Below are 20,629 nucleotides of genomic sequence, written 5' to 3'. Positions count from 1 at the left end.
GAAAAAAAAAAAAAAAAAAAAAAAAAAAAAAAGGTTAATACAAAAAGCAGGATGCAAAAAAAGGCACACAAAATGTATACATTTTGTCTATAGTAGTCTGTTCTCCACCAGCAGCTGTAGTAGCCTCACAACTGCTCCACTGTGCACTTTCAGTGAAAAGCCCTGTAGAGAAAATCTAGAGCACAACAGTTCTCCAACCTCACTTTTGCTATGCTGTCCCTTTTCCTATATTATTGTGTCAGCCTGAGACAGGAAAGGCCATCATACCAAGTATGCCATCTTCAGTATAGTATAACATTGTTAATGTTTGCCACATTGAAAGCCCTTAGATGTCAACAGAAAAGTGTAAAAAGACTGAAAAACAAGAGAGCAAGTAGCTCACTAAATGAACAATATAACATTGCTTTCTTCAGAGATCCAGTTGGATTAAAGATCTCTGCTGAGAGGGACCTCACAGATTCTTCTTTGTGAGAGACCAGGCAGCTACTGAATGTTAGGAACCATGCAGAGTGACGTGGGTTGAAACTGAGCAGATGCTCAAGCTGCGAATGAGTACCAAAATACTCTCAATTGGTCAGGAGTGAGCTTATGTATAGACTGTAATAATGGCAAAACCAGGTTTGGGATCAGGGCTATAAGAGTACAGCTCTCAGTAAGCTGTAGATTCATTTTTAGGTCTACGTAAGATGGTGGGATGGAATGTAACTTCAGTTAGATAATATATACCTAGTAAAAATATCTGCACCTTTCAAGCAGCTTTCACAGTTCTAGCACTGGTGTTTCACTTAACTGCTCCTACCTCCTTCCTGTGCATCAACTCCCTTCCCTGAAGGCCCTTCAAATTTCCTGAGTCTTTGTGAGAAGGCAAGTGGCTGCTCAGGGAAGTTGTAAATATTCAGCCTGGGTTTTTGTCTCTCTTAATCCTTCTAGCCACCCTTGTGGCTAGAAGACAGTATGTTTCCTTCTGGAAGAGATTGCTAGTGACCTAATGGGTCCAAAGAAAACAAATCTACCGAATTGCTGAGTTTCTGATTTGAAGCTCTGAAGGCCCCATCTTCTTTAGCACAATGCCAATGAACCTGGAGTGATTCACAGAACCAGGCAGGTAAAGCCAGCAAGGTGACTGTGATAATCTGCTAGCTGTAACTGGTAATTGTTTGTAGCCTATGCTATGAGCAAAGAGTTGTGCACTAGTGCATGGATGCTCTCTCCGGTGCTTCTACCACATCAAGGAAAAGAAGTTCTCCTAAGTTTTTTTCAGAACACCCCCAGTTTAAATTTAAATTCCTTTAAAATATAAAATTCTTTCTCTGCTTGGAAATACCTGAGACTTTTCAACTGTGGCTTTCTGCAAATGGAAGCAGAGAAAACAGGAAGGAGGAGGTTAAAAGAAACAATCAAGTGGAAACCACACAAATGTAGCTGCGAAACAAACTACGCACCTGGGAGATCTGCTGAATACTTTCTTCAGACTCTAAGCCAAATCGTTGCAGGAAAATGTTTAAATGCTGGTGCAGTTAAGTAGGTATTCGCAGATAGATGATTATGGAGATAAGGTTCCATGCTGGGAGCCAGAAGATTTTGTTGTAAATAACTTCTTACATAGCAATAGGGTTGTCATTTCACTGCATGGTAGTTTTACCCATCTGTAAAACAGAGATGATAACACTAGCTTTCCTTCATGAAATAGTACATGGTATAAAAAGGAAAAATGTTATACAAGCCTACAAAAATGTTATATAAGCCTAGATCCAATTCTGCAAACAGGGATGGAAAGACTGTTGTAAATCTGATAGGCCACAATCAAGCGTGTGAAGTTTTAAGTGCCTAGAAGTTGTTGTCGTTGCTATAACTCTGCTGATAGCCACCAGACAGTATTTATTGCAGGATCTTTGCCTTGGCTAGAGTCCTCTTAAAGCCCAGTCAGTCTTGGAAAGAACAGATATGCAAATCAAAGCTTAAGAAATCAACCTAAACAATATAATTTCACCCCACCTTTAGACTTAATATCCGAAACTGTGCACCATGTGGGTCTGCTAATGAAAGCAATGAAAACTTCTCACGGTTGACAGATGACAGCAGAGAGGTTTTCTCTATTTCCATAATAGATTGATAAGTTATTAAACATCACGTGATTCCCAAGTCTTGCCTTTACTGATTTAAGTGCTGCAGAGAGTGGTTTGGAATAAAGCTACTCATCATCTGCTTACAAGCACAGCTTTCTGTGCTGGTAATATAACTCTTTCCTAAGTATTATGAAAAACTTCTCTTGAAGATGACCAGCCAGGGCTGTCCAGAATGTGGTCCCTACTGCACAGCCTGTGCATGGAATAACCCAGGGATGTTTGTGGTACAGTTTAATGATTTGTGTACATTGCTACTCTGTTCCCTTTCTGTGTAACAGAAATAAAACAAAAAGGTGGTAGATTTTCAGCAGCAAACACAGAGAAAAATTCATCAGCATTAAAGGGCCCTGAGGAGGCTACAAGTTACAGCTCAGGTTGCTATGAATGTATGACACATCTTAAGAAATAAATTCTTGTCATTGAGCACAATAGAGCCAGAAAACTGCTTCCATAGGGACCAATGGCTGCTATTAGCAAGCAGCGTGACCCACAGCCAGCCTTCTCAGAGGTGTTTTGAGCTCCAGAAACAGACCAGTAGCCCCTCGATCGCTAACCACTTAGTCTACTCGAATGTGACCACGGGGATTTCAAAGATGCCAGTGCCTCGCTCCTTGTAGGATTAGGGCCATCTGCCTGTAGCAGTTGAAGCTTATGAAGAAGCCTAGTGCTTTGTTCATCCCCAAAAGGCCAGCAGTTCTCCCAGAACACAGTTATGTGATGTTGAAAGCAACAGTTCAGTACCTGCAGTGTCACAGTTACCATGGCAGCTGTGCCAGGCTTTTGTGCTGTTAGTGGTACTTAATAGTAGTATTGCAAACAGAAAGGAATTGCAATTCATTGCAAACATCTACAAACCACAGAATGCCCCTATAGCTATTTTTCTGGTTTTTAAAACATATTGAGGGAGAGAAAATGTTACTACCTCTCTCTGGGGAAATAACTGGCTAAGTCTACATGGAGAAGAAAGGAGGCAGAGGTGAGATATGCAGAAAAGACTGTTTCTTTCTCTGTAGTGACAAACCGGTGACATCAAAATAAAAGTAAAGGCATATAATGCAATTACTGGCACAGGGATAGATGTATATAGCACATGTCATATACATCAATTTGTGTGTGTGCACTCAAACATTGTTTGAAAAGGCTTTTGTCCATTATTCATCTGTCACGTCCATCTGATACTGCAGGATTAGAATTGTATCTCTGAACCCCATCTAATGCCATTTCTCTTTTGGTCTTGTGTTATTACTTGGCTACAAAACCACTGAAAAATAAATAACAGTATCATGTAGCATTCAGGATGAGACAGTATGTAAATCTAGAAGAGGCTCTGGAATTAAGTTTACTGATCGACTTTATCTTTCCTTAAAGTCTTGCAGGACCACCCATTGCCTTACAGTCTTTAGTTAATAAGCATTGTGCAACCAAGATTTAGAGTGCTGCCTACAGTTACTGGGTCTCAGCATTTGGAAAGCTTCAAAAAGCACATTTGGACTGTTTTTTCCTCCCTTCAACCAAAATACTCATAATGAGCTGTGCCATATTTCGAGTATATTCTCAATATACCAAATTGCACTTTTAACTCTAAAGTAAATCCTACACTAAATAGCACTTTAAATTGCTTTATAAACGTCATTCAAATCACACAGAGAAAACGTACTTTTCTCAGTCTATCTTCATAGGAATGTGTGGAGCAAAATGAGCAAATCTGACAACCTATTTTCATTATTTACAGCCAAGCACAAATTAATTTTCTACATTCATGGCCTGCTGTAGTGTTTTCTATATGTAGTGTCCCATGCTGGCATTGCAAATACTGTGCATGTTTCAGATGTGAACATCAGAAAATTGATTTCTTTTTCCAAATCCATGTTCTGCTGTCTTACTCCCATACATAATGTACTCTGTGTGTCTAAAACGTGTACAGCCATTCTGCATGACTGGTGTCAGAAATGATATTTCAAACACCCGGAGTAAATTCAGGGAGGGAAAAAGCAAGAACTTTTCCCTCTGGGAATATTGCACGAAGGCATAAATCAGCATAAACAGAATATACTCAAATGCTCAAACACAACTCAGTCCACTGCCTCTCCCAAGTTCTGAGTGACAGTAGGCTTCATGACGAGCAGGTCATTCATGCACCATCTGACGTCATGCAAAAACATGATCCGATCTCTAACCGTGGTCTTCTGCTCGCAGGACTAGGAACCACTGCAGGCCCGTTTCCGAAACTGCCCCTCTATGCGGAAGTACAGGCGGCGGCTGTCACACCTAACGTGATCACGTTTTGTTTCTCCTCCCACTTAACAGACTTTGTTTTATTTTGGTGCAGTGCACATGAACGCAGTGTCTAGGACAGATGTGCTACCTTTCATAGTGTTGCTATAGAACTCATTAGCAGCTTAATTTGCAGCTGGAACTAATAAACAGTGCATAGTGTTTCAATAGCCTTCTGCTTATATGTTTGAAGATTCGAAACTGAATGGTGAGGTGGCCAAGGCGGCGCTGGCAAACGAAGACTGTCCCCACATAGACCAGGCTATTACGCCTGATGAGGGCCTGCCCTTTACCCGCTCTGGCACTCGGGAGAGATATGGACCCTGCTTCCTCTTATCAACCGGGGAATATCCCTGCCCGCCTGATGGAGGAATAAGAAAGGGTATGTAGCTGGGGTCCTGTAACTATGTAGTTAGCAATCATTTTAAACGAATAAGAAAAAGTCAGCTATAGCTCTAACACGCAGTAGTGCGCTTGCTGTAGAGATGCACGTTTGGGCTGGAAACCACCACCTGATGTCTGCATTTGGAGTTTCTAACCTATTTCTTTCAGAAAGAAAAGCCTGAGGAGCTGTAACTACCCCTTGCAGCTATGCTAGACAGTTGAGACTTCCACCCTAACCAGTGCAGTAAGCTTCAGTGGAGAATGCTCTGCAGTGTCCTCAAATTAGTCCATTCTCCAAGGAGAGGCCAGTTAGCACTTGACAGCAACAGAAGTCTACCACTTTAAAAAGCTCACAGATTTTACAGTCTCTGAGGAGCAAATACTTGGGAGGTAGCAGACAAAAAAAGTTAAAACACTGAATCAAAAGATCCTCAAGAAACACTAAATGATTATTCGGCTACCTCAACAGAGCACTAAAGGAAATTATTTGGATCTTCATTGCTGTTTTGCTCAATAGAGGAAGAGAAGCACACAAGAACATCTGTTAGCACAGGTGTCTTCAATTGCAAAATAATTCACCTGAAATCACTTTCTTTTCATAAATTAATCATTACTAGTTAGTTTCTCTGACTTCTGACAGATACAGGTCTCTCAGGAGTCATTTCATTTTAGTTTCATTATGGCCAGAATCATTTATTTAGTGACAAGAAGTCAAATTGAATGAAAAAAAAAACAAAAACAAAAACAAAACCACCTTCCCTTCTTAAAAAAGGCTATGTTTTGTTTAAGTTACTTAAGCTGAGGAAACCATACAAACCAAAATCAGAATGACATGCATATGCATAAAAGTAAGAAACGGGGAAATTGGAAAGGTCTGTCTCTTCAAATCAGTGTTTATCACTGGTGTACTGTATATAGTATATGATACAGTCAATATTTTAAAACTGCAAAGATTGTACGACGTAACCATACGCTGAGTATGGAGTATAGAATTCCCATGTGCCATTGTATGATGGGCAATAGTTATAGTAAATGCCAGTTATAGATAGTGTATGTATTTATAAGTTTAAAGCTTATCATCAACAAAGATATAGTTGGACCACAACACTTTCATATGAAAGTATAACCTCTTAAATTTACCTTTGTAGCAAAGTGTTTTACTTGATTCTGTATTGGATAAGCATTGGCCGCGTTCATTCAGCCTGGGCGAGTTTGGGTGGTTCCAGTGGATCAGGGGAACACTCCAAATGGCACATCCTTTGGGATGAGGAATGTATGGTTTTCACGATGCACTGCAACTGCCTCTCGTTACTGAATGAAACAGAGGCTGGTTGGCTAAAGAGTAATATACGTCAGCATATTGTTGGCCTGTTTGAAACACGTTGAGAGCATCTTAATTGTTGTTCCAACAGAATTTCACCCATAGTTTGTGCAACTCTCTGTACACTTGCTGAGCTGTTTATGTGCATGTCTGAAAAAGGTGGGGGTGGGGGAGGGAGAAACAAAAGCATGCTTTTGTTTTCCTTTTTAATGCTGAGAACAAAGGAGTAGTATCTCTATAGCAACAAAATAAATTACATGGATTTTGCTGCCTTTTTTTTTTTTTTTTTTTTTCCCCCTCTCTCTATCCTGTTCTCCTTCCCCAAATCTACCAGAAGCCTAAATTTTGCCTGAGGTCAAAATGCATGAGGTGACAGGGAATGGTATGTGTGAGTGTACAATCAAGATATCAAACATCCCCCTCCTACTGACTTTGTTTTAGGGTACGACCACATCGCTGCCTGTAGGATCAATTACACAGCCTGACTATCCTTGAAAAATGATTTTTTGTTGTATTTTTAAAACTTGCTCTTTACTTCAGTGGCCAAGTGAGTCAAGTTGCAAGCGATACTACTCTAGCATGTCTGTGCATGCAGTTGCTATTAAAGTGGCTACAATGTTGACCTCATTCTTAGTCCATTCTGTCATTGATCCAATGCTGTACTTTGCATTTTTCTTTTAAATGAAGGTTACGAAATGTCACGGAGCCTTAACAGCATAGCTGGCATAAGTGGAAAAGCGATAGGATTATCCTCAGTGTCTGCGCCCTACAGCTCTCCTAGTCCAGTGAGACGTTCTTGGTCTCCCATCCCATCTATTTTGTAGCATGGATCAGTAGCAGAGAATGGTCTAAAAAGCTTTATTTTCAATTAGCCTATGCTATGTTGCATATAACCCAGGTGACTAAGTCTGAAGATGCAATGTCTCACAGTAGCACCTGCTGGGAATGGTGTTACTACTGATGCTAGGTGACAACACTCTTAAATTGCACTCAGATGACAATAGGCAGGCCATTCACGTGGTACTGGTGGGCCATAATGTGCTGCATGGTATCAGTACATAGGATGAAGGGTAGATGCACCAGATAGCTTCCTTCCTGGTGCATCGTGCTAGTCTATGCTTATTGTGGCTAATGGCGGATCTACTGGCTCGGTATGGAATGGGTTAGGCATATAGTCGATGCTGAAACATGCCAACGATGGAAGATTTTGCTTTTCTCAGGATATTTTTGAGCCATAGGAACCCTGCAGGAGTTTGAGCAAACAAGCACAGTAGGATGAAACTTTGCATGGGCGCCTATCTTAAGCTGAAAGCAATACTCAGACACACTAGAGAGAGGTCTCAGTCTGGCTGACTGCATGGAAAAAAAAACCCTGTTGAAGAAGAATATGGCTGCCTCTGCATGTAGCTATTTCACCTTTTCCTCCTTCCTTTAAAACTAAGATGCCGAGCTTGATGTGAAAAGCACAGGAAAGAAGCTCAAGTACTGATTGTATTCTTTACATGCAGATCTTTGCAAAGAAAGTCCAGTCATTGCTAAATATATGCCAACAGAGGCAGTCAGAGTGACCTGACAAGGCAAGATGGAGATGAACATTGATGGCTAATAAGCATCTGTGTGGAACTGTGCAGGCATAGAAGACCTTCTCATTTGGACAAAGTTAACTCGCTCCATGCAGGTTTTATGGATGATTCTTCGTGGTTCTGGAGTTGTACTAGAGATGCAGGCTTTTTCTACGGCCAAAACGTAACAAAACTGTAGAAGATCTCTCTTTTTTTTTTTTTTTTTTTCCTTTTTTTTTTTTTTTTTTTTTTTTTTTTTTTTTTTTTTTGTTCCATAGCATGAATTGCATGAAGACAAAAATTAAAAAAAAAAAAATTAAAAAAAAATAAAAAAAGCAAGAAACACTGCAAATGTATGATTAACTTTAAGGAGGAAAAAAAAAAAAAAAAAAGCAAAGTTATATATTTTCTTTCAAAGCTCTTTACTTTTACATACATTGTTGTAGCCAAATGTAAAACATAAAACTGTACATTTCTTTGCTATGGATCGCTTCTTTTTGTATACAAGATACAGAGTAATGGTTTTAAAAAGTGCAATCAGGCAGTCATCGGTCATATTGACCACGCCTTCACTGATCATCACACCGACATGGGAATCAAGAACTTTTAATCCAACTAGACGTGTATAAAAATAAGAAACTATTTTCTGTCTTGTTTTTGTTGGCATGCTTGTGACACATGGGACCTTCCTTCGGACCTGACAGTAACAGCTGGTCTAGATTTAATTTTCCAGCTCTGGTTATGTTGTATTTTATTGATGTATAGATCCAACGTAAAGACCCTTCATAAATTGTTCATATTAAGTAATCAGTATGAATTTTTAAAAAAGAAAAAGGTGTTATTTTAAAACTGGGACTTATAGTACAAAAATCAGGAAAATACTCAAGTATAAATTGTCTCAAAGTTTAAGAAACAAGACAACAGCATTGTATGCAATTTAGTACTGAGTAAAAATGCATGCACAATGTTATGCAAAACAATTCTAGCATGAAATAAATTTTGTATCATGGTTTCAGTGCCTGCTGTATAGTGTAAAAGGGAATCCTTTTCAGAAGCGATCAGGGGTTTCCAGAGACTTGCTTCTAAAACCTTGAATAAATACAGTGTTCTCAACAGAACTGTAGGAGAAAAGCTTGGTATTGCTCTGGTTCTAAAATGCTAACTTGGGTTAGTAGATAATAAATGAAGCCTGCAAACACTTGATACAACCAGTGTCTGAAGAATTCACATCATTAGTAATTTTAAGAGGAAAGATTAAAAATCTCTATAATTATCTAGGTATCTTCCTTTTCCCTCCCCAAGAATAATAAAAGTTTGTCTTTTTAGCTGATGAAATGAATTCAGTTTCTTACTTTTTTGGACTTCATCCTTCCCTTGTTCCTCATTGAGCCACAACAGTCCACCTGATTCAAAACCCTGAAAAAAATCCAAGTGCCCAAGTAGTGCTTTATTTGCCACACAAAACATGCAGCATTAAGAATCAAGAAACACAACAGGATTGGGTTTCATTTTAGATCCTGGAAATGAGAGCTATGGACTATGTGTCAACATTTTGGAGAAGTACTTTCCATATGGAAGGATACATCTTTATCCTCACATGAAGCTCTTTTAAAGAGTTAGAAACCTTCCAGACAGAAGCTACAGCATCTGGGGCTGCAGAAGAGAATGAAAATGGAACAGTGTCCCTAAAGTTTGGAGAACATAGAGATTAAAACAAAATAAAAAGAGAAGAAACACTCGTGGCTCTGGTAAGTGCTGAAGTATAAACAACAGCAACCACCAACTGCAGTTGGACTTTGTCTTCATAAAATTACTACAAAAGAAGAATGAAGGAGACCTCCATCTGTGTTTCAGGAACACTGAATGAGATCTGATGACCTGAACATGAACATAATTAGATGAAGCTAAGCTAACAGAGAAGCTTTCTAACAGTATGTACTCAGTTTCTACTTCAGTCAACTATCCTCCCTTCTAAGGACTATTTTTCTCCTACTGTATTAAAGCCGTTTTTCACAGCTGATGAATAGACGATTTTCCTACCTTCAGAGATAAGATCCAGGTTAATTCAGGACCCAAAAGTTGCCTAATGAACAGCTTTCCCTCTCATAAGAAGCCAGGAATAGATTTCTCACATTTTTTTATTTAATGCTAGAACTCAAGGATCCTGTGTGAAGGCTGCTCAAATTCTCCATTACCATAATAAGGAACATGAACAATTCAGCCTTGTAAATCCCACATAGGTCTTCCCCTTCTGCAGTGCTTTGCATATATATGAGCTTTAGCTATAATGAACAGGTTGGGTACACGTGGCCTAACTGTCATTCTGTGCTACTGTTTGCAGTACAACATCTACCAGCAACATTTTCCTTTCAGTATTCCTTTTTCTAATTCAAGGTACCTGTGTCTTCAGGCACCTTCTGTAAACCCTTCAGAAACTCAATGGTACTTCCCACCTGCTGGTCCTCAGGAGATGCTCTGCAGCTTAAGGTCTCCCAGACCCTACTGCTTCCCCTTGCACTTCAGAAACAGCATTGACAACTGGAAAGTTTCAGTAGGATTTGCTGCACCAAATCCTGACACCTATTCCAATGGGAAGCTTAATACAGCATACAATCTGCTTTACATTTAAAGAAGTCTTCTGGGTTATTAAAACATAAATGCTTCAAACATGCTCAGTCCCATCACAGGGGGTATATATTTTAATGAAAGAATTAAGACACACAGCTGGATTCTGGCCTCACACTTGCAATAATGCCACCAACTGCTTCTGATGTCACCCACAGTAAAAGCAGCAGCAGAGTCAGCAGCTGAGCTGCACTCTGCCCCTTTCCTGTTGGAAGTGAACATCCAGTTTTCTTCCCCTGGAACCTCATTTCCCAGTAATGGACACTCAGACAGCTGAGCCTGCCTCAACACTCACGCTCGTACTGACTGGCACTCACCGTGGTTTATGGCCTCACAGGCATCTCACCCCAGCCATATCTCCTACACGCGCAGCCCCATGCCCTTCCTTTCCTGGGCAACCCAGATGTGCAAAGCCCTCTCCACAACTACTGCTTCAGGCAGCACGGACCCGAAGAGCCATTTCTGCTCTCCCACACCAACAAAAAACCCAGCTACTACCACTGTGGTAACAGTCATGTGCACAGTCATTAATCTGGATAAAGTGATTCGTCACATAAATTGCCTTCTTTCTCCCTAAAGTTTCAGGTCCAAGAAGAAAATACATCACTGAAACAAATGTCTGCTAGAACAAATGAGAAGACTGAAATACATCAGAGAGCAAGCAGGGCTAAGGCAAGGACGCTCACAAGGAAACCAAGAACCCAGCCACTTATGAAAGATATCCTGAGGCAATCCCAAGCGCAGTTATTAGCCTAACACTTTGCATATCCTCTTTATGGTTTCAAAGCACAGCAGCACCCTGTTCTGCTTTCCATATATACACCGAAAGCAACTTTGTCTGTCTGCTCACACAAACTAATTTCACTTCATGAAAATGTGCTTCAGTTATGTAGGTTATCTTGAAGTTGCTCATCTATTTGAGTTTGGGCATAAAACATCTGTCTGTTCAGAAGCCCCAAAGCCTCTGCACTCATCTAATACTGCAGGTGCACCATTTCCCTCTCATGGGAATATGAATGCTTGCTTGTGGTCAAGAGCAATATTTAAATTCAAATTCAGCCACAAATTACAAAGTACATCCAGGAACTGCATCTCTTGACTTTCTTTGCTTATCACATAAAACACAGAAAGATGAGTTTCCTGGCCCTGGCTAACAAAGCCAGGTTTCCAGCCCCCATCACTCACTAAACTATATGCAAGTATATAGGCCCAAACATCTCCATACAAAGAGCATGAGCTCCAAGCCTTTCACTGGCTTCTCTACTGCTCGCCCTGGGGTTTGTCAGTCAGCCTCAGGTTGAGTGTTGCTGTCATTTTGATATACTTACCATTGAGGTCACACATGTCTGCAAGTATGCAGCTCAGTCTGTGGCAGTGTGACACCAACAGCCATGGAAAGAGGAAGGGGGAAGGACGGTGGGAAGATAGTGGTGCAGGAAAGTGGGAGAACAGAAGGACATGAGACTGGTCTAAAGAGTGAGGTGAGCATGCAGCAGGATTGGAGTAGGTGAGGAACCAGCCATGGGGTTGGTGGAGAGGATGAAGAAAGCAAGGTGAGAGGGAAGTAGGAGCATGAAGCTTACCTACAAACTTCAAGGACCACTGGCCTGAAGCAGAGTCCCGGCCTGGGCTTCACAAGACTGGAATTTTATTCTTGGTTCTGCTGTAGACATGCTGAGTTACCTTGGCTGGGACCTGTCAATTTTTTGTGCCTCATCGCCTGTTTCTGCCATATTACCCTCTTTTTAAAGTGTTCTGAGGTCAAAAGATGAAAAGTGCAATTTCAGTAGAAATAGTTTTTCATAATTAAGCACTCAGAATTAAGGCATCAGAGGAGAGCAGCAACTACATTATGCAAGAGACACCATGTTTCCTGGTCTGTAGAAGAACACAGTGCTCTTATAGGAATTCCTTTTCTTTAGTACTTTAAAGCAGAGTATTATTATGGAAAGTGATTAAGCACCCACACAGTTAAAATGACAGAGCATCTTCATTACTGATTGGCAACTCCTCTGCTGCCCTAATTTAAGTAACACATGTCTTCATGCATTCAAATCAGTACAAACAAAACATAAGCGAAACTCATTTGTCTTTTGAAGCAAAAGAAAAATAAAAACATTCCAAAACATAAAAAATCTCCCAATTCTTAATTCTACTTTCAAATAATAATAATAATAATAAGTGTAAAACCAGTCTTTTAGCAAAGTGTTCACATGCACTTAAATGATAATGATCAGGGAACTGTCGTCATACTGATTGTATCGTGTATGAGTAACAAGTTGGTCTATAGACAAAGCAGTCTAGAAATAGAGCAGAAAGAGGAAAATTAATTGAGAGGCTCACAAACACAGGAACTGAACTTAGGACTTGTCCAACCTGCAAAGGCTTGCCTGGAAGTGAATAAAATCCGACATGTCACAAACCAAAAATGCCTGAAGAAGTTTCAAAAAATAAACGTTCATCCCCATGGCCAGCTCGTATTCAGGAATTACTTTGTTGCTCTTGATGCCAACTAAACTGAATAATGTCTTCTTCATAACTCTGCATATGATTCCCCCCTCTCCCAAAACATAGCACAAAGTTCATCCAGGCCACAATTCCAGTACTCAAAAACCATCTTCATTGCTGACTACTCCACTGCATATTGTCTTTCAGTGTTCCATAGAGACAGAAATGAGTAAAAATTGCCTCTGTGTTAAAAATGAGGGAATGTAGAAATAACTGAAAGATGAATCTGTGAACAAAATTAGCGAAGAGCTGCAAATGTCCCTTGGTTCATTCAACAGCTGACTAGCAGGGTTACAAAATAACAAAAGCAGCTTTACACACCCAGTTTCTTCCATCAAATTCAAAGGTGCAAATGGAAAACACCTCCCTTCACTGTTAAATTTTTAGGCCACTTCCATGCTATCTAACCATTTCAATTTAGGACTACGAAACCGTTCTTTCTAACATAGATGTCAGCCTTTATCAGGAATTAAGAAAAACACAAAAGCTATCAGAAAAAGAAGAAAGCATGTTCTTCCAAGGTTATTTTTGGAAATAAATTTAGAGTTTGATATGTCTGAAGTTCCAATCTCCAGCTATTTTTCTGAGTCAGCCATTGTTTTCTATCAGTTTGGCAAAAGCCCATTCTTTACTGTACATATTCTTAAACCACACCAGATGATTATCTCCCATTTCCAGCCTTTGGGAAGCAAGTCGTACATTTTCTTCTTAAGTATTTTTCTTCCCTTTTCAGCTGCTCTAAACTATAAGCTGATAGTAAATAATAAAAGCATGACTAAAAACTGGTGAAAAAAATTTAGAGCCTTTTTAAAGAAAGCATCTAGCTACGAGAAAATGTATAAGGCTTATCAAAAAAGCCACAAAAATTACCAAAACTGCTAAGAGAACAGAGGGGGCTATTTAGTGAAATCATAACCATGGTTTTAGTGAGAAAGATCTGCCATCTTGACGATGAAATTGACTCCAGTCTTGCAAAAGTCAGGTAAAACTTTCACCCAGAATTTGTGGGTTTTAGTGGAAAAGTAGAAAGGATTAGAGTCCTCACAGGACTCAATTAAAGATTTCCAAGGCTGGAAGATGAGAACACATGATGCTGTTTCAACTGAAGAGAACTGGAAATGTCAAGATGTATGAGAACAAAAACTCACTGCAAGTATATAATTCATGTTCTTAACAAACAATAAGAGGGAGAGCTATAACATCCAGGAAACAGAACAGCTTGTGATTGTCCCTCAGCCCACTTGCATCATGCCAGCAAACTGGAATACTGTACAAGGCCTTCATTTTAAATTCCCACCCTCCTCTTATCTGCTTTAGATGACTATGCTAGGTTTTTTCTAATGCCCCTCATTTCAATGTTTGTCCACAGCTTCCCTTCTCCTGTACATCCAAAACTTACCTCCTTTGTCTGTTTTCCATCCCTGACTTTAAGTCTTATGTCTCCAAGATGTCATGTAAAACAAAATGAAAGCACATTCCAAGCAGGAAAGCATAAGCTCAAAGAACTACACAAAGTCAAATAACACCAGTGATTGCTAAGTGGCCTAAACAAATCCTCCAAGAAAAAGAAACTTCTGAACCGGGCATGTTTTCCTACTCACAGCATTCTTTAAAATGGTGCAGAGGTGTCTTGTACAGGTTCAAACAGAGATTGGTTGTGTAGCAACTGAAGGTGCTTTATGGCTTCAAACAAGACAAGTATGTACAGCAGCTTCCTTCTCCTCTTTTGCCTAAAAGCTTAAGATCTCTCTGGTCTGAGGGTTAACAGTTCAGAACTTCACTTCATCCACCTCCTCACACACACACCTCATTGGCAGGTTGCTTATTTTCAGAAAATGAGAAGGGAAGAGAGAATAACTAAACAGACACTTGCTTACCTTCCTCCAGCGTTACAGAAATATTACAAACCTTGTTAATTTATTTGCATCTGAACATATCTTGCTTAAGTAAAAGGCTTTCTTTGTGTAGCATAAAAGACCTGCATAAACACATCCTCTTTGCACTGCAGAAACATCAGTGTAGCATGCTGGCTCTACATTTTGCTTTGCAATGACTGACCTTCTCTGGGACACCAACTGACAATACTTATTGAGCATCGGCAACAAAGAGCACTTCTTGGCTTGATTGAGAGCCTTCCACTGTGTGCTCCCTTCCTTAGGGCAGAAAGACTTTGCAGAATAAAACATTTTACAGTATCAGCAAACAGAGCATGCTGATATATAAAACATAGCTTTCATTTCTGAATGAATAACTTTTTTTTCTTTTGCCATATTCAATTGCATACAGTCTACAATGAATTGTCATTCATTCTTCATACTACAGCAGCACCTAGAGATCCTGACCAACTGCAAGGGTGTATGCAGTACATCGAGTTCTCCAGACAAGATATTACTTCCCAGCATTCCTTCGTATTTCCAAGGGCAAGCTTGTATAGCAGACATGAAAGAATGACCAACAATTCAAATAACCAAGTCCCATTTATTTGTTACATCATTTGTTAGATTCCTCTGAAAGGGACTGCACCAACAGCTTACTCAACCAAAACATGCCGAATACAGCAAAACCTAGGGCCTATGGGTCACATACTAGCTGTCATTAACAAAATTATTCTGAGCGTACTTCCCACTGAAACAAGATAGTGTTTGTTCAGTACACAGATCTGAGGAAAACAAAAGAAGGAACTCCAGATAAAACTGCCCAAAAAACATGAGCAACTGTTCAGTGCATGTCTCAGAGAGGCTGTTTTAGGTAGAAAATAGTACTGAGGAGTCAATAAATAGCAGTTCGGTCAGAGAAGTAAAAAGTGTCAGAAGTAGCAGTCCAGAACAGGGTATTACTGTGAAGAACCACAACCGACAGAAAAGAGAAAATGATGGAAGATTCAATTTTGCACAGTTTCTTTTAGTATCTGCAATGCAGTTATAATAAGCTCCATGGTACAAATTACTTCTCCATAGAATAGAAAGAGAAAACATATGAAAATGAGGCCACGAACTGTAACCACTGAAAGAGCCAGGAGAAAAAGACTCACAGCCCATATACCACCACCTTATCTCCCTCCCCCCATGAATTAGCTGACAGTCATTAGAGTTTAGCCATCCTATTTCCTAACAGCCCTTCTCTTAGTATTTTGCAGTACTGTACAACTTCCTCCCTGGTAAGCCCTCATTTAAAAATTATACCACTGTTCAGTAACAGTAGTTCTCATTAAAAGGTGTGTTTACCACACAGTAGTACTCCCTATATTTACAGCTTGAAATACATCAAATACCACAGCAAATTTAACTACTGTGGGTGGTTAAACATCTCGCTTAATGGCATCCACTGTATTTGTGTGAAAGAGTTCTATAAATAGCTTCCAAAATTCTGCTTACCATAGGAAGTTAATAGTATCCAAAGACAACTTACACTTTTCTCCCACCATAATCAGTGTAAGGCATATGTTTCTCTACCCAGCACTCACCTGGAGCTATTACTGTGGGCATGCTCTGATCAGTACTTCAGGTGGGCTGCCAAGATGATGTGAGAGCTGACACTACTGGGAACATTCTGGTCTGCCTTTTAAGCTCGAGAACTTGTAAAAAGTTTCTGTTTATTTGGAAGTCTTCCTATTCAGCTGCAGCTACAAATACATGAGCTATGTTGGATCAAACTGTCCTCAACAGCTACAACTGACTTACACTCTTTGACAAGACCACTTCTCTTGCTTCCAAGGGCTCTCTGAAGATTTTCTTTCCTATCAAAAACTTTAGGCTTGGTTTTCAAGTTAATAATAATTCATGTGGATCTGCAGCCCTGTGAATATATTTTGAATGGATGTCTGGCACAGAAGATAATTCCTCAGAAACGCTATTCTTCTCAGTTTAATCAACATGTAGTTTATTTCAGAAGGGCCTCATTTTCTCTTTCTGCCAGTCTTCTAAGTTACTTTTTTTAAAATCCTGTTCCTCTGTTTAAAACGTGCACGTGTCTCTATGTTATCTGGCATTTCTCTTTTCAACTGGATTTTTCAAGATGCTGGGAGCTCACAAGCAGGCAGGTACAAAACATGCTCATAGTGACATATGGATACAATAATAAAAGACCAGAGCCGGCCCCACGTTTCCACCTTCTCATATTGTTTCCTCAGGCTGAATTTTTACACTAATGATAAGCGGTTAGACAGGCAGTTTCCTCCTCAGAGACTCCTTAAAAAGACAGGGAAAAGTCATTCTTTCTTCAGTGATATTGCATCAAGGCAAAATGTCATTCTACCTGTGGGTATGAAAGTTGATTCCAGTGCAAAGAACCCATGATATAACTTTTTAAAATAACTGTCCAATTTTTATTTTTCCCATACTTGTCTAAGCATGCTCAGTCCTTTTAGTTTGGGAACAAACTTCTGCACTTTCCAGCTGCTGTGTTAATCTTAGGCAATCCTCTGGCAGAACTTCCTAACAGTGCAATCCAGTGAAGTCCATCCACATCCATGTTGCTATGATTTCTGGTGTCCTGAGTCTAACGTGGAGTTTTGACAAAGAGCCAAGGAGTGTCCTGCCCCACATCCAATTAAGATCTGTTTTGCATAACCAAGAGCTTTCACTGGCTTTGGTACATGAACATTTGCTTCTGTGCCATCACCACACATCCCGTGTTCATTCCACCCCCAAGAGAAGCAACAGCCACCTGCAAGAGAGGAAACAAAACACTGAATAAAGACCAAAACCACAGTACACTTTCTTAAAGCACAACATGTAAATTCTGTCCCATACATAGCTAGCATAAGAAGAAAAAAAAACAAACACATAAAACCCCCTCTTATTCTCAACAAGGGGTATTTCTTCCCAACTTCATTTTCCTTATTTGGCCATCACAGAACTGTTTGTGAATTTCTGTAAGGAAAAAGGAATCCATGCTGTAAGAGAGTGATGTTTCTCATGACACCACTATTTCTGATACGCAGCAGGTAATAACAGCATGAAGCACCACTCCGGAGTACAAATAATTAGAAACAAAAAGCCAAAATGCACAAAATTCCATCTCAGTTATATTTCCGGAATCCTTTTACTTTTCAAAATTGGCAAACCAATTGCTCTGTATTCTCCTCCAAACTCCATTCTCATCCTATATCTCTACATATCATTCTATCAGAAGTTCTGTAACTAACTGTAAAGGTTACTAAAATCAGATAGAGTTAAAGGAGAGCTTTTATTTTCTTGATGCTCTTTGAGGAAATGGACTACTGCAAAACACTGCTAGAATGCCACAGTAAGCTCGATACAGCTCACCTCACCCAGCAGTGCTGGTTCTCATCCTAGAAGGCTACAGATTTCCTCAATAGTGTGTGATACCAACAGCCAAACATACAGCACAAATGCACATGCTGTGCTGTACAACAAAGCATGCAACAGACCACATGTAAAGACCACTGAATAGAACGTTAACATTTTTATTTTTGATTAAGGCACAGGGTAAGAATTTTTATGTAGATATTAACAAGCAGCAAAAGACATCGCTAACAAAGAGACTAAAACCCATCACATAAAAATTATTCAGGGAAACTGTTAAGAACAAAACCACCTGCATGTAAGGAAAGGCATTCTTCTGCACAGTTGCTAAAGCTGGATCCTGCAGAATTAGCCCACTGAGAGTGGGAAAACTTCCAAATTTAATGAAAAGGGAATGTAACATGCTCTGACATTAACAAGATGACTACAGTGAGCCTTTTGTGATGAGGCCATCAGCAATTAGTACAATGACTAAATGCAATGTGCTGATTTGCTGGTATGGGGACTCACTAAATCTGAATGGTTGTGGAGTTGTTTTTTTCATCTTATTCCATCAGGACAAAAGAAAGGAAATCAAAGATTCTGACGACCTTCAATTACAAAATGCTCCACGAGGTATTAATGGCATAAGAAACATTTAAAGGAACAGATACTAGTCTCTTAAATTAATAAACAGTCCTGAACATCCTTTAAAAAAATTTACAAGCTAGGAAAACCACCAACAAGAATATCTGCCAGATTCAGAAACACTGAATCTTTTACAGTTCTCTCCTAGCATTCTCCAAGCATGCAAAAAGGCCAACTAACAGATCTCTGCATATGGCTCCTGCAAACTTCATGTTAAGTACGACGGGTTGAGAGGGAAAGCTGACAATAGAACATAGACGCAGAGCAACTAGGATTTATGAAAAGCACAATGCAAAAGGCCACACACAGATATATGGGGAGCCAGGCAGGAACCAGAAGGGGCAGCTGACAGATACAGAATGACAAGTCACAAAAATGGCTCTCATCAGCCCTGAGTCACATGGCCCTAAAAGCTAAAAGGCAAAGAATCTTTGTGGCAAAAATAAAAGGTGTGCGATACCACATCTGCCTGTGGAAAATGTTCTGAAAGGCTTGGGCACAATGAGGCCAGCTGCTAGATTTCTGCAAGAGAATGTGCAGAGAATGCACCAAGGCCACTTTCTGCCTGCTCATTAATGAACCGTGCAGGAGGGCCAGCAATGTGGCCGCGGGCCACTGGCTGGGAGGGAATGTGCAGATTTGGGATTCACTGGCACAGAAGCTGAACCCTGTGAAGACCAAAAATAATGAAGCGCTTATTAAAAAAACTACTACATAGAAGGAACAGATGCAGAGCTAAATGCATTCATTAAAGGGAACTAATGGTTATCCTCTGGCCAAAGGAAGCCAGTTTCATTTCAATCCCTTTTTCTTCCCATACACTTTTTTTTTTTTTTTTTTTTTTTTTTTTTTGAGAGGGTTGGGGATGGCAGATGTTTTCTGCTCAGAACAGAAGAATTCATTTGGAAGGGACCTATTTTCACCAAGTCCAAATGCCTGGTCAGCCTCAGGGCTAACCAAGAGTTCAAGCATTTTTGATTCTTTCTGTTATTGGTTTATTACTTATAAAAACCTACAAGTCTGTCAGCTTAGGTCACAAAGTCAAGAAGGGGTTGTAGCCTTCTCTCTTCTCACAATGACTACCAGGCTTTTCTCAACATAACTTCAGTGACAGCTGCGATCCACAGCTTGCTTCAGCTGGAGGAATGTACTCCTAGTTAAAAACAAGCTGCAGTATCTTGAATGGAATTCTGGGGCAGTGGAGCTTTAGTTCACTCCTTATCACTGAGTACTCTGTTCTTCAGATGAGAAGAATGAATGCTAAGAAATAAGCAGCTTTGGATGAGATTCAGTGCACTTAAACCACCTATGAGACAAGTGACTTAGCTATAGGCACCCTCAAGACTTCTTCAACAGTCAATGGAGGCAGTTCAACTTGCCTAAACACGGGTGTCAAAAGCAAATTTATCTCACACTGGGACTACGGGAGGAGACCAACCAATTGTCTTAGCCCAGGCAGATAATTTTTAAACAGCTGAAGATAGGTTATGACAAATCACATCTTGCAATGAGTCTGAAGGTAAAGTAAAATCCCTTGGAAACAAGGAATCTACAAACACTGCTGCTGCCTAGTTTCAGGTTGCGATCTGTCTGTTTCTAACCCATTGTGCCCTGGAGAAGAATCACTGAAATCTTTAAAAGGCTTTATCTTTTCTTTCTCTGTACACCTACTCCTACTCTTCCAGACACACATACACAGAAGGAAGCTGGCTTTAAAGACAGATCAAGTATCTTGAACTAAGGTATTCAGCAGACAAATCTGCATATTAAGGATACATCAAAGTATTTTAGCATAGCTCTATAAGTATTGTATAAGCTCTGTGCTCTTAGCAGTACTCCCAACATCTCAAAAAATATTCTCTTAACTTCCAATTAGTGCTACTCTACAGATGGTTATAGATACAGTTACAACTGGCAAAAGACTAGCAATTTGCT

General features: G+C 39.9%; 2 protein-coding genes across 9 annotated transcripts in view; one reads left to right on the top strand and one right to left on the bottom strand.

The window, feature by feature from the left end:
- KCNC1 (potassium voltage-gated channel subfamily C member 1) overlaps positions 1-20,629 on the top strand; it is a 107,863-nt gene that overhangs the window by 83,430 nt on the left and 3,804 nt on the right. The window contains exons 3-4 of one of the 8 annotated variants that reach the window (XM_015864166.2): positions 4,594-4,782; positions 7,614-9,002. The exons of 3 other annotated variants lie outside the window; for them this stretch is intronic. In XM_015864166.2, the coding sequence (XP_015719652.1) occupies positions 4,594-4,782; positions 7,614-7,678 (254 nt within the window). In that variant the 3' untranslated portion in view covers positions 7,679-9,002. Of the gene's footprint in view, positions 1-4,593; positions 4,783-6,792; positions 9,003-20,629 lie in introns of those variants that run through there. 4 more of the 8 variants (XM_015864167.2, XM_015864165.2, XM_015864164.2 and 1 more) reach the window with 4 other exon arrangements.
- SERGEF (secretion regulating guanine nucleotide exchange factor) overlaps positions 15,259-20,629 on the bottom strand; it is a 132,243-nt gene continuing 126,872 nt past the window's right edge. The window contains exon 11 of the mRNA XM_015864176.1: positions 15,259-17,465. Within this exon, the coding sequence (XP_015719662.1) occupies positions 17,275-17,465 (191 nt within the window). The 3' untranslated portion in view covers positions 15,259-17,274. The remainder of the gene's footprint in view (positions 17,466-20,629) is intronic.

This window comes from Coturnix japonica, chromosome 5 (genome assembly GCF_001577835.2).
Source record: "Coturnix japonica isolate 7356 chromosome 5, Coturnix japonica 2.1, whole genome shotgun sequence".
Lineage (NCBI taxonomy): Eukaryota > Metazoa > Chordata > Aves > Galliformes > Phasianidae > Coturnix > Coturnix japonica.
The sequence above is the reverse complement of the archived record's forward strand: the minus strand, read 5'-3'. Positions and strand labels throughout refer to the sequence as shown.